Source organism: Cavia porcellus, unplaced genomic scaffold (genome assembly GCF_034190915.1).
Source record: "Cavia porcellus strain 051 isolate PalLab524CR breed Dunkin Hartley unplaced genomic scaffold, mCavPor4.1 scaffold_2, whole genome shotgun sequence".
Lineage (NCBI taxonomy): Eukaryota > Metazoa > Chordata > Mammalia > Rodentia > Caviidae > Cavia > Cavia porcellus.
The window spans coordinates 90496621-90510763 of NW_026947485.1; the positions used below are offsets into that span (position 1 = coordinate 90496621).

Consider the following 14143-nt stretch of genomic DNA (forward strand, 5'->3'; position numbering starts at 1 on the left):
TTAGAGAAGGATGAAAACTCATCTGTTTGGTGCTGTGTGTGAAAATGAGAAGGGATGGTACCCATATGGTACCAGCACAGACCTCAAAGTCACCATAAACTGCTTGAGATCTCGATTGGCTAACGGTGCCACGTATTGTACATGCATAGTTGTATGGGGGGGGGGGTTAGAATACTCCAACACTGATTGTATGATGGTACTGAGTTACATGTCATTAGCCTGTATTTACAACTGCACTCTTTAAGAAAAAAAAAATGTTCCATACATTCTTTTTAAGAAATAAAAAAAAACTATGGATGTTCTTTAAAGACTAATTCAAAATCACCTCATTTCATTTACATGGCTGTCACACACAACACAAACACCAGATATACTATTTAGCAATTACTGATGTCTGCATAGTATAGTTTCTAAGAACAGGCTCCAAGTCAAAGAATGAATAAATTCCCATGTGAAACTTTGTGAAAATTTATCCCAGATACATATACACATATTAAACTTTTAAAAAAAAGTTTGTAGGGGGAAAAGTCATCATTTAAAGAATTCACTCAGTGTTGAAAGGTAATATTTATTTATTTATTTGGTACCAGGGATTGAACTCATGACCACACACTTGCCAGGCAGGTGCTTATGCCGCTGAGCTAAATCCCCAGCCTGAAAGGTAATATTTAAGAGACTGGAAATGTGATGGAGTGAGCCTTTCACTTTCTATGGGGAAAAAAAATGCTCCAAAAAGGGGAGTAGAAAAGGCCCTGTGGTTAAGAACATGTTAGGAGTATGAAAAGAGCCAAAAGGCGTAAACAGCCGGAGAACAGATGGAAGACAGAGCTGAGGCAGACTGTAAGACCTAGAGTAAAAAGAGAAGGAGCTGGGTTCATGTATACTGTCTGGAAAGATGTCCATGTTACACTTATAAACCAATTGGCAAGATCACATTTATACCATACTCTCATTTTATTACAAAAGACCGAGGATGGGAAAAAGGAAGAGTTGAGAGGGATAAGGCATCTCTTCAGTACACAATATAGAGGCTTATGCTGGTGCAAACAGTTAAGTGTAGACCTCAAATTTAACACTGGCTATATCACAGGGACAAAATTAAAATGGGGAATATACTTTTCACTTCCAGTATTTTAACTATTCAATACTATTTGATTACCTGCAATAATAAAACAAAACCCAAATGAAAAACACCTTAAAAAAACCAACATGGCAGGATCTATTCAAAAATATATCTAGAAGGATGTTTATATACCATTTTTTTAGACTACTTAAGAAACTGAGGAGAAAAAGACCCTAAGAAAGTGGGTAATTTATTGGCATTACTAATCAGTGTAATCCCATGTATCTCTTAAGTGAAGCTGGTATATTCAAAAATCCAGGATACAGAAGATGCTAAAACTGGAATACTGAGCAGGGTGCTGTGTTTTCACAGATTAATAACAAATTATACTTTTTTTTTTAGAAATAGAAGAAGAGAAAATTAAATAATCTCACAGTACTAGCATTCTCTTATCATCTGAAGTTCTACTCATCTGAAGGTAAACAGCACCTCAAGTCTCACCTTCCCCTAGTCAAGTATAGTATGAAGTTAATTGCAAGCGTTAGCAATTTGGTAAGAGGGATATTAGAGGTACCCTATAATGTCTGCTAATTATCAGGTACTTGGTTTTATGATTTTCTAGTAAAGCATGTTCTCTGATGCTATGTTCCCCACTCAAAAAAGAAAAAATATCAGTAATGTTCGATGACACTGAAGTGGAATAGTGATTTAACAGTATTTATTTCCTGGTGGAACTGTCCTGAGAACATGGAGAATGTTGTGTGAACAAATGTTGAGTCTGTACAATACCTAACTTTTAAACCAGCTATTTAGTGTAAAATTCAACTTGAAACATCAGATACTTTTCATTGCTACTTCTGTTGCTTCAGAGTGCTTCATCCTGCTATTAAGAATCTCACCAAGAGACAAAAAGAGGAGGAGGAGGAAGAGGCATGTTACAATTAATGAGGGGGAAGGCTATCTCTCCCTGCAGTTTTTTTAGAAATACCTAACAATTACAAAGTGTTTTACATTCATGTTAGCCTGCTACTAGTTTTAGTTATACCTACCTACGGCAACAAAGTTGCATCCTCTCTGTTTCCAGTTTAACCTTAAATCAAAGAATTCTATGCAGATTTTAAGGGAACTAAGAATTATGAAATTAAGGAAAAATTTGCTTATACATTCTTCTACAGAAATTAACCATAGCTGTCCAAAAAGAATCTTCAAAAAAGGTCAAGAAGTACTTCCAATGTATATACACATACACTCTTCTTAAAATAAGGATTTTAAGTTTTTTTTTTTTTTTTTTTTTTTTTTAGGTTTTTCAGCATGTTTTAGTCCCCAACCCTTTTTTAAGGGATAAAAGCAGGGATCTGTGAACCTTTTCTGTAAAAGGCCAGAGAGTTTTTTTTTAATTTGCAGATGTAGTTTGTCACATCTTTTTCTTTTAAGCAACTTGACAGTTCAAAACATAAAAGTCAATCTTAATGTGTAGGTAATCCCTGATTTAAGAGTTATAAATGGTTTCTCGCTATAGAAATAACACAGAAAGGGCTTTCAGAGTCTAGAACTTTTATTTTATTTAGGACTTTGAGACAGTCATCAATCCCCTTGAATCCCTCTGAAGACTCAAGTTTCTATATCTGTAAAAATGAAAGACACACCTCTTCCACATAGGCACCAGATATCAAGGTGTGGGCTGCCTATATGGTGTCTGGAATACATACACTTAACAACTTATTTTATTACCTCTGTCCCTGTTTATCTGATAGATGGCCAAAAATATCTGTAAGTTAATATTAAATGTTTGGTCAAGCATACTTCTTCAAACAATCTACTTTATGATGATCTACTTTGGCTATTTCCTGGAACAAATTGTAGAATTCGCCTGTACATTACCACTTGGAACCTAACCTCCTCATAATTATTCCTGTCCCCTCCACGTACAAATTAAATTTCTAGAGCAAGGTTTTATCAGTACATTATTTTCTATCTAAACAGTTTTAAAAGCCTAAATCACAGTAATTTAATGCAGCTTCAGAAAAACCAACTTGTAAGTAGTAATATTAGCACCAAAGTATACTATACTTAAGTATACTTAAGTATACTAATGCAACTAAAATCACAATATATTGTCCAGTATTCCTCCCTTATCTGCGAGGGGTGCATTCCAATGCCCTGTTAGTTCAGTTACACTGAATTATATGTTTCCCTTCATTCACACTGTACACAACAATAATCAACTGATTGTCTTAGCACCGACACTGATTTCTTCCATTCTTTTTTCTGACAAAACTGTTCTAAAATACAGTTGCATTTCAGTTCACAAACTTAGTTCTTTCCATGATTCTGATCGAAGAATTCACTCCATGATTAGATTGTAACTAGAATGGTAGAATAAATTCTATGACCAAAATCATGAAAAGAATCAAGTTCAGTAACCGAGAGACCACTGTATATCCAAAAGTCATTATGACTTTAATTATTCTTTGTTTCTTTAGAAAACTAAGCAACATGCAGCATGAACTACTTTATAATGACTTTTATCACCCACATCCTGCTCACTATCCTGATAGTCTGCCGTAAGCACTCACTACAAATGTGTTTCAAATGACTTCATAATTACTCTCTAAAAAGATGATTTTGCAATTCCATTTATGAGAGCTATAGAAACAGATTTTTGATCAGTAGTATAAGAAAAAATACACTAGATTAAAAATTAGCTACTTCATTATGCCACATAGCTAAAATAATACACTAATGCCATTATCTCCAGTATCCCAAAGTATTAAAGGTTAACATTTCCTACTCACATTAGTAAAATTATGATTATTATAATCATTAAGGAATTTTGACAGCTAAGTATTTTTCTAACTTAAAACACTTTTTAAAAGTTGTCCATAAACAGAAGAAAAAAATATGAGTGAATAATTATTTTAATTTCACAAATGATTTTCATCTTTCAGTGAAACTTACTCTGAAAGTTTTGGAGAGTTTGGTAGATATGCTGCAGTGGGAAAGATCACTGACTTTATAAGCATTTATTTCTTGACATACTAAATGGATTATTTAAAACCACCTTTACCTAAAATAAGTAAAATTAAATGCTATAATTAAGAATAAACTTTTTCTTCCTCATTTGGAAGATCAAAGGAGAAACAAATTACATATGAAACACAGTGTAGAGTACAAGGCTCTCCAAACTATACCTAATTTAGTTCTCTGAAGATAGTCATACAGATTATCCACATCCTTAATAAAGACAGTTATACTCCTTACTCTCCAATCACTAAAGATACTTGAAAATTTTTCACAAAAACTTTGCACAAGTTTTTCAGGAGTAAATGATAAAACAACCAGGACAAAGATAGTCACGCTTAGAAGACCTTCAATAAACCTATAAAGTGAAGTTTTCCCTGGGTTTCATATTCCTTAAAGACAAATATAGAGTTGCTAAACTTGCATTTAGTAGGTCAAAAAGTAAATGCTTATATAGTCAATTAATGATTCATTCCACTAAAGCAAAATATCCACCAAACTCTTGAAAAGCAGCCACCATCTACATCTGTTGCCAGAGAAGTACAAGTGTTTCAAGGGATTTTTGCTTTCTGGCAGAATAACTTTTAAAAATTCACCATTATATAGACAACATTTTTTTAAAAATAAAATTTCTCAATGAAAGTCCCTTCAAAAATATAATGGTCAATGACTAGTAAAAATGATCACTCTTTGTTGTTTAGCTATTAAGTATTCCCATTTACTCAGGTAAAGGTTTCAAATTTTTGGACTTTAAGGCTAAACAAGCATCAGCAGCTTCTACACTGTTTTAACTACCAAAACTCTACTAGAGTTTTTTCCATTCTCTTGTCATTATGAAGAATACTATACAGAGGTGACACTATAAGACATTCCATTTTTTTCCTAACAAAAGACAGAAAACAAAGTAATGTGAACTCTTCTACTTACTATTGTTGGGAATTAAAAAGCTACACAAAAACAGTAACTGTAAATTGAATTTGCTCTTCCAGTAAGCAACCAATGCATACTGTTTACAAGGCAAGACTACTCTAGGATCAGTAAGAATCAGTAAGAATCTAATATGCATATGAATCTAATCCCTAAACAGCCAGCCCTCCCCTCTTGAGTGATATTCTTCAGATTTCACGTTTAGATGTTAAGGAGAAATGCTGAAAGGCTTTTCCTCTAAAATTAGGAATAAGACAGGAACGTCCACTATCATCACTCTTGTTTGATACAATACTTGAAATACCAGCCAGAGCAACCAGGCAGGAGAAAGAAAAGGGATACATCCAGGAAAGAACTCAAATTATCATTATTTGCAGATTGACACGATCCTTTACATAGAAGACTCAAAAAATTCCACTGAAAGACTCCTCAAATTAATAACCAAATTTAAAAATACAGCAGGGTACAAAATCAATACAAAAATCAATAGCATTTCTATACATCAATAATGAACTTACCAAGAAAGAAATTAGAAAACAATGCCATTCACATTAATGTCTAGAAAAAGGAAATACTTGGAAATTAACTTAACCAAGGAAATGAAAAACCTCTACAAAGAAACTAGAGTATTCTTTTTAAAAAAAGGAAGGGGAGAGAGAGAGATCAAAAAGGACATCCGAAAATAGAAAGATACCCCCTATTTCTAGATAAGCAGAACCAATATTGTCAAAATGGCCATATTTCCAAAACTGACATATAGATTTAATGCAATCTAACCAAAAGTATTTCTTATAGAGCTAGAGAAAACAATCCTATAATTTACATGGAACACAAAGAGACCAGAATAGCAAAAGTAATCTTGGGCAACAAAAACAAAAAAGGATGCATCATAATACCAGATTTCAAGTTATATTACAAAGCTAGTTATAAAAACACTGTGGTATTGGCACAGAACAGACATGTGGATCAATGGAACAGAAAAGCGGATACAGAAACAACCCCAATATATTCCGCCATCTGATCTTTGACAAAGGAGCCATAAACACACTGAAGGAAAGATGAGGTCTCTTTAGCAAATGGTGCTAGAAAAATCGTCTATCCACATATAGAAAACTGAAGATAGACCCATTATCTCTAATGATGTACTAAATCGAAATGGATCAAAGATCTAAATATTAAAGTTGAAGCACATACTCTGCTGCAAGATAAAATAGGTAAAACTCTTGAAGACATAGACATAGGCAAGAACTTTCTGTACAGAACCCCAAAAAGTACATCACAAAAAATAACATCAAAAGAATTAACAAATGGGAATCATATCAAGTTAAAAAGCTTCTACACAGCAAAGGAAACAACCAACAGAATGAAGAAGAAATGTACAGAATGAGGAAAAATAGTTGCCAGCTATTCCTCAGACAGAGGATTAATATCTAAGAATATAAAAAGAACTAAAAAACAGTCAAACTCCCTAAAATAAAAGACCCAATCAAAAATAGGCAACTAAAATGAGTAGACATTTCTGAAAAGAAGTATAAACTGCCAATAAATACATGCAAAAAAAAAAGGGCTCAACATTTCTGGCTATTAAAAAAATGCAAACTAACCAACATTGAGATTTTGTATTACTCCACAAAGAATGGCTATCATCAAGAAATCAGATTATAACAAATCCTGGCAAGGCTAAGAGAGAAAAAGAAGCTTTCTACATTGTTGGTGGGAATGTAAACTAGTATGACCACTATGGATATCAGAAAGAAATTCCTCAAAAACTAAAACTAAAAATTCCATTTGACCCAGCTATTCCTTCTAAGTATTTTCCTTAAGATATCACATTACAGTGACACATGCATACCCATAGAAGCCCAGCTCGTAAGAGATAATCTTGGAAGCAGCCTATATGTCCATTAACAGATGAATGGATAAAGACAATGTGGTATTCATACACCATGGAGTACTATTCTACCATAAAGAAGGATAAACCTGAGTCATTTGTAAGAAAACAGATATACCTTGAGATTATAACATTAAGTGAAATGAATCAGACACATAAACTTCACTATCTCAAGGTTTCCCTTATATGAGAAACCCAACGTATGAATAAAAGAGCACAATAAAAGATAATAGGAAACAGAGATAATCTTTAGCAAATGGGAAGAGGAGCAGGAAGGAAAGGGAAGAGGACTTAAAAAGAATGTTACATTAGGTGTACCAACTCCCCATGATGAATAGTCATTGCATTCTCTAAACATCTACTAATAAAGAAAAGAATATCTGTGGTAACCTCTGTCCTTTGAAGATGAATTTGAGGGTGGATTTTAAAAAATATTTTGCTATATTATTTTAGAGCCTATGTTTTAAGAAAAAGAATTAACAATAGATGGCTAAATCAAGAAACTCCTAATTTCAATAAATTAGCAAATACATTTTCTACATGTTGCAATTTTTAAAGACATTATATTCATTTTTATTTATTCAATTTAAAAAAAAATAATACTACCCAATATTTAACTGGGTAAAATGAAGTGTCTTTAAGAATCAATCACTTGGGGGCTGGGATTTAGCTCAGCAGCATAAGCACCTGCCTTGCAAGCAGGTGGTTGTGAGTTCGATCCCCAGTACCGATAAAAAGGAAAAAGACCAAAAAAAAAAAAAAAAAAAAAAAAAAAAGAATCAATCACTTGAGTTACTGAGTATCTCTAGGTGAAACATCAGAGACCTACTGCCCTGATACTCCCCTTCACTTTAGCAAAAAGGAAAAATAAATAAAGGGAGAAGTAGTGACAACAATGTTAACTGGCAAGATATATTTGTTATATAATGATTCAAAGTGCCAAAGGACCGGAGACTCAATACAATTTTCTTTAATGCTTTAGCTCTATTAAGAAGATTAGATGGCTATTTAGTATTTAGCCAGACCTATTTGGAAATACAAACTGTTGGATTAAAAAAGAAATTCTATCTGGAGCAGTGCCCAAAGATTTAACCTGATGATTTAACTTTAAAAGAATCTTCTTGAAGTTTCTGATCTGAGGGAAAAAAAAAAGGCTTAATAGGCACCTCTACCCAGAGTTCTAGTATAATTTGGAAAGATATCCTACATATATTACATTGATGGCACACTGTAAGAAAAAATTCTTACAAACAATGCAGTGTGATTTTCTCTAAAAGGCAGCCTATCAGAGCTGGGATTTACCACTTAACACCTGTGTGGCTTTAAGCAAGTTATTCAACTATCTGAGCTCTACTCCTTCATCTACAAAATGGGATAGACACCATCTATCTTAATTCTCATGATGAGAATTGTGATCTACCTTCAATGGACTGTAATTCAATCTCAATATGGAAAGTGAATCAGCTTCACAATATCACCAGTTTAGAACACTTCTGGCAGAGCAGCTTACAGAGAAAAAGTCAACACTTCTGAGGCATCTTTTTTCACCCTCACACTTGTATTTTTCTTTTACTAAGCTAAAATTAGCTTTCCAGTTACTTCAACTCCATCAACCCTACTCTAGTGTAAATCTTAAGCAAGGGTAATTGTTTTCACTGGACTTTATGCTCCATAAGGGCTGAGGTCATCATTTCTGTTTAGTACCAAAGCCTTACCTAGACACACAGTAGGCTGAATGACATGTTCAGTGCAGTATTTACTGACTGACAGGTGAGATGCCCTCTAATATGAAAAGCAAGATAAATAACATTTTTGGAGGTTGCTGTTTAATACTTAAGATTTGTAAGTTGATACAGCAATCAAACCATGCTACATGTTCTCCAAAATTCCATCTGACATAAGTTGAAAAGCAGTTTTGAATAAATGGTGATGTTACAGATTTATTCGAAGTAACAAACTTCTCAGTGGCTTCCTAACTCATAAAATCTTTCAGTTCCAAGTCTTCATGAAAAACAAAAACTCAACATGATATGCAACCTTACTGCCACTGACTATTTTGAAAACAACCTCCAAATAATAATAATCTAGTCAAATTTTATTACTTGAAAGCAATTCAGAAAACATCAGAATTGAGATTGGGATAGATTACCAAAATCTGTAACAACTTTTTCTCCTGACTTTCTTAGTCATACACTGCTATAAATAAACATCTCACTGCTTAAACACAAGAATTTGTAACTTAGTTACTTTACATTCTAGAGCTTAAAAGTAGGTTTCAAAACGTACTACATCACGGAACCATAAAGCAAACCCAAGTTCATCATCCTCTGGAAATCGGTAGGAATATTTCATTGCATTGTTTCCTCTGCCTTTCACAAATTTTAAACTGTCACTCTGCTAAAGAAAACATAATTAGTAAAGTACATCTGGCACACAAAAAATTGATAATGCATTCCAAATTCTCAATATCTCTGGATTATCTTGAGATTGTGGGAGAAAACTAGTGATTGAGAAACAGTTAATGTCCATGAAAGGGCGTTGGGTAAGGCTAATACAAGATAGATATCAGCTCATAATAAAGGATAACACCCATAAGACTCAAACATTCTGAGCTACACAAAATTAACAGAGGACGAGAAATTTAAAAGAATCATATATAACCCCGTCTATTCTAATAGGAGTTCCAAGACTAAGGAAGATGAAGCTTCTAGCCCTACAATGCATCCTTGTCTATTTCTTCTATGATAGCAACAGAAAACCCATACATTAAAAAATAAATTTTTTTAAAGTGAAGCCATCGGATGAAGGAGGGCTTTAAAATATTAAAAATATTACTTGCCACTAAGTTAATATCTGCAGAGTGATTTCAAGTACTGGGTGCGAAACTTAAGGTCATAGAGAGCAGATACTTGATGGTCAAAGTCTCTTCCCTATGCTACAGAAACTACCGTGAAAGACAGATGACAACTTAAAAGATACAGAAAAGTACACCAAGTGCAGGGTCCCAACGCCTCGCCAATTCGCGAAGAAGTACTTCTTTGCAATGATTACTACCTCTGCCATCAGTTGCCACAGTGTCAAAATAAAAGGGGCTTGCTAGGCAGAACAGCACAGCCCGGGGCTATGCGCACATCCTTCGCACCGCACCGTAACGCATCCGGCAACAATTTCATACTGTGGCCCGGGTGATGCTGCAGTCGCCACACGGCTGCTACTCTGAATGCGGCAACCACGCGGGACTAGCTTAACGGTCCCAGAAGTGACTCCGCAGACCAAGGCGAGGGCCTCCCTTCCATTATCCACCAGTTCCACCCAGGTAACCACCTCCGTGCCCTGGATCACACGCAAGGGTTTCCATCAGCGCCTCTGAGAAGCAAAGAAAGCATCCACTGTTTGTCTCTTTACCGAATGCCCGTCCAAGTTAGAGAGCTGGAGTTGGGGATATAAATAAGCCTTTGCTCTTCCCACTCCAGGCCGGCGGCAGGGCCACCCAGGCCCGGGTTACCAGAAGCTGAACCCCCGCCCCTGTGGATCCCCTCTATTGCCCGGCTCCCTCTCACCTGATCTTATAATTGGGCAGGGTGTGCCTGCGCTTGATGACTTTCTTGAGCTGGTTGACAATGATGGAGGTGAGCTGGGGCATGGGCCGCCCTTCAAACTGGGAGCGTACCTCGAAGTCTATCAGCGGGTCCTCCACGAAGGAAAAGAACCAGTGAGTGAAGGGCACGCGGGTGAAGACGAAGCGCAGCCGCCCCACCACTCGGGACAGTTTGACGAACAGGTAGGCGGACTTGCCGAAGACTAGGTCCACATCAATGGCCAGGTGGAAGCCCCCGTTGTACTCCACCTCGGCCTCGAAGGCCAGTTCCTCTGGGCAGGTGGTGGGCAGGGTCTCCCCCTCGGGACCATCGGGCTCCCCGGTGGCCGAGGCCACCACAGGCCGGACGAGACGTATGGTCTTGATGAAGGGCACCGTGTCGCCCAGGAACACATCCCGCAGGCTCAGCCCCTCCAGCAGGCGCCCGGCCGTCTTGGTCTGCAGCAGCTCCTCGAACTCCACCTTGATCTTCTTGGTGACCCAGCGGCGGGTCAGCGCAGTGTCCCGCAGCTCCCGGAACAGGAACAGAATGGTGGCGTTGAGGAAGTAGCAGGTCTCCCGCGTCGGCAAGGCGGGAGTCTCGGGGGCCGAGGTTGGGCTCCCGGAGCCCTCCGCCGACCCACTGGCGGGCTCTTCAGCCCCGCCGCCGCCATAGAGGTATTCCCTGAGGTGCAGGCCGGGCACCGGCTTGATGTACCGGAAGCCATCGCCCGCGCGCGCTGCCTCGTCCGGCGGCGGCTCGGGCTGCCTGCGGTACAGCAGCAGGAACTGGGTGAGGAGCGTGAGGAAGGAACCCAGCACGGCCGACGCCAGGATCATGAACAGCAGCCCCATCCCGCCACTGCCGCCGCCCGGGCCGCCGGGGCCCCCGCGCCCACAGCTCCGCTTTCTTTATGCCGCCGCCCCCGCTGCCTCCATCTTGAGGACATCGGGCGGTGGGGTCAGGGCGACTGGCTGGCTGGGCCTCGTACGCCGGCTCGGGTGGCTCGCCGCCTGGCCTGAGCCTGCAGCGGCCCGCGCCGCCTCAGACGCTCCCGGGGGCAACCTGTGTGGCGGCTGCAGGAGCGGAGGGGGCGGGAACGGCGCCTCCTCCAGGCCTCCTCTTATTGGGCGAGCGGCGCAGACGTCAGTGCGTGCTCGCTCCCGGCAGCGTCGCCCGGCAGCCGGCGTTCGCGGTGGGACTCAGGCCCTGCTTACCCACCTTGGGCGTCCTGCCAGCCCCGCCCCCTTTCCCAGGTTTCATCCCAAGCCGCGCGCGCTGGGGTCCACAAGGCTGTCACTTCTGACGGCGCGGTGCGGACCCGGGAGGATGACCGAGGGCAGGGATTGGAGCGTTGGCGGTCCGGCCCGGACGGCTTGTCGCAGTCCTCCCGTTATCTCCGGACGCACCCATCCCCCTGCGTTGGCCGTGGTCCCCGCCGTTACCTCTGCAGCAGCCTCTTTCTTCCTGCAGTGTGGTGCTTCCTCTTGGCCTCCATGAGAGCTGGGCTGGCGGCCGCGGGCTGATCCTGCGCAGAGGACCTGAGCAGGCTGTTGGGACATTTGCCAAGCTACCAGAGCGGTCTGACTGCCTCAGATGCGCCATCGCCACCTCCGGGTCCCACCAGTGGACGTTGTGCGTCCGCGGAGGGTGGCCCTGGGAAGGTGGAAGGGAAGGATAAGTGTGTACAGTGTGAACTAACTTCTCTACCAAAGTAGATATTCAAAATGTAGATGAGAAGGAAGTTTAAATGAGTTGGGAGTGTGCCAGGTGATTAGAATTCACTGTCAAGTTTTTGGTAAGCTTGTGTGTATTATTAGCACATTTAATCCATCTCTGCAGCAGTTACTCTGAGCTCCCACTCATTTTACAGGTGTGAACTTGGGCGCTGAGAGAATCATAGGAAATTGCAAGGGGTTGCCTAGTGGAGCCTAGATTTAATACCTAAACTCCTGGTCACCACTCTGTACGCCAACACTGCTAAGACTATAGAGAGAGTTAGAGGGAGTATTAGTCATTTCATGGCTGGGACAATGAATCTGACATACACAAGTTAAAGGAGAAAGCGTTTATTCTGGCTCAGCTTCATAGGTTTCAGTGGTGTGATAGAGGAAAGCCACTGAACTCATCACAGTTGGAAGAGAGCAGGAGGTGAAGGGGCAGGGACCAGACAAAGTCCCCAGGATAGCACCCCCCTGACCGTCCCAGGTGCTGAAGCCAATGAAGTTGATAATCAAGATCAACCATCCCAGGTATCAAGGAAGAAGGAGAGGTGGTAGTTTGTGCAGAGTAACACCTTGACCAAAGCCATGGAGCTAAGGAAGCCAAGCTGCCTAGCAACAATGCCTTTTCTTACACCCTCTACTTAGTTGTTGCATCATAAATGCTTGTGTTTCTCCACCCACATGGACACTGCAACACATCTGGTTCTACAGAGGTCAAATATTCCATACTAATAGGCTGATTCTGCCTTGCCCTGAGACCCCAGGATGAGGCTCCTCTCTAGCTCTTAAAAATCTTTAAGTGAAGGATTCTCTTGACTTTGCATTATAGCAGAACAAAATCAGAGTGCTGACCTAGCTGAGGCAGGTACAGAGCTTTGGAACCAATGTATGATTTCATGCTCAGGGCTAAGATCAGAATGGTTCTATTACCAGGAAGCCATAATACAGACATTAGCTGTGGAACCAGGCTCTAACCCTTGCCGAGATTTCTAGAGGCTTCAGGCTACTTCTGTTCTAGTGCTCACTCTTAACTCCTGGGCTGTGCTCTCACTTTGTTGTTTCAAAGCAAATGGGAAATGTAGATCCTTTTTCAATTTCCACCAGAAACCTTATTCATAATGCTCAGATACCATTGTACTAAATGTTTCAGAAGACTGAAATGGGGTAGGACAGAGGAGCTCATCACATTAGAGATTAAAATCTCAAATTGTCGTTTGACCCATCGTGGATCTAGAATACCTTTCACCCACTTGTGGTTCATGTCTTCCTGGGAATGAGTGCTCAATCTCATACCACCTTGCACACTTTTCCCTGGCCCTTCCACCTCTTCCTTACTCTTCCAGATTCTTCTGGGGACCCCAAATCTTCTCAATCTATTACTTAGTCATTCAGTTCCCTAGCAAAACTTGTCCCCTGAGGGCACAAGTGTTCAACTATGTCACTTGTCTGGGCCACACTGAGTGAAGAGGAATTGTCTTGGGCTGTATATAAAATATATTAAAAAATTAGAATGAAAAAGAAAATATGTAATACACAGTAGTGTATATAAATGACAACATTTATTTTTAAGTATTTTCTAACATTACAAAAAAGAGCAACCTAAAGATAAAAGTAGTGGTGTGTTTGACTTTGTTTTTATGAAAATAATGCATCAGTGTCTGGTTTGATGGAAGTGGTTGTAGTTCTTGAGTTCTCAAGGTGTTGTCAGAAATAGTTGATTTTCTTTACTCTTCATGTGCTTCTGTCTTAAAAATAGTTGTTCACCATTGTATATGTACTGCCAAACGAGATGACATGAATAAGCTATGATTGTGAAAAAAGGGATATTTTTCCCAAGGAAGACTGGTTTTAAAAAGTCTATAGACAGATGTGATCGAAGTTTTTGTTTGAGTTCATTATCTGAGTGCAACTTTATACATTCCAAAAATTAATTAATAAG

At 39.6% G+C, this 14143-nt stretch overlaps 1 protein-coding gene across 1 annotated transcript in view; it reads right to left on the reverse strand.

Annotated features, from left to right (window-relative positions):
* Pdzd8 (PDZ domain containing 8) overlaps positions 1-11589 on the reverse strand; it is a 114203-nt gene extending 102614 nt beyond the window's left edge. Inside the window, exon 1 of the mRNA XM_003479317.5 lies at positions 10463-11589. Coding sequence (XP_003479365.2) covers positions 10463-11334 — 872 coding nt within the window. The 5' untranslated portion in view covers positions 11335-11589. The remainder of the gene's footprint in view (positions 1-10462) is intronic.
* Positions 11590-14143: the final 2554 nt, after the last annotated feature.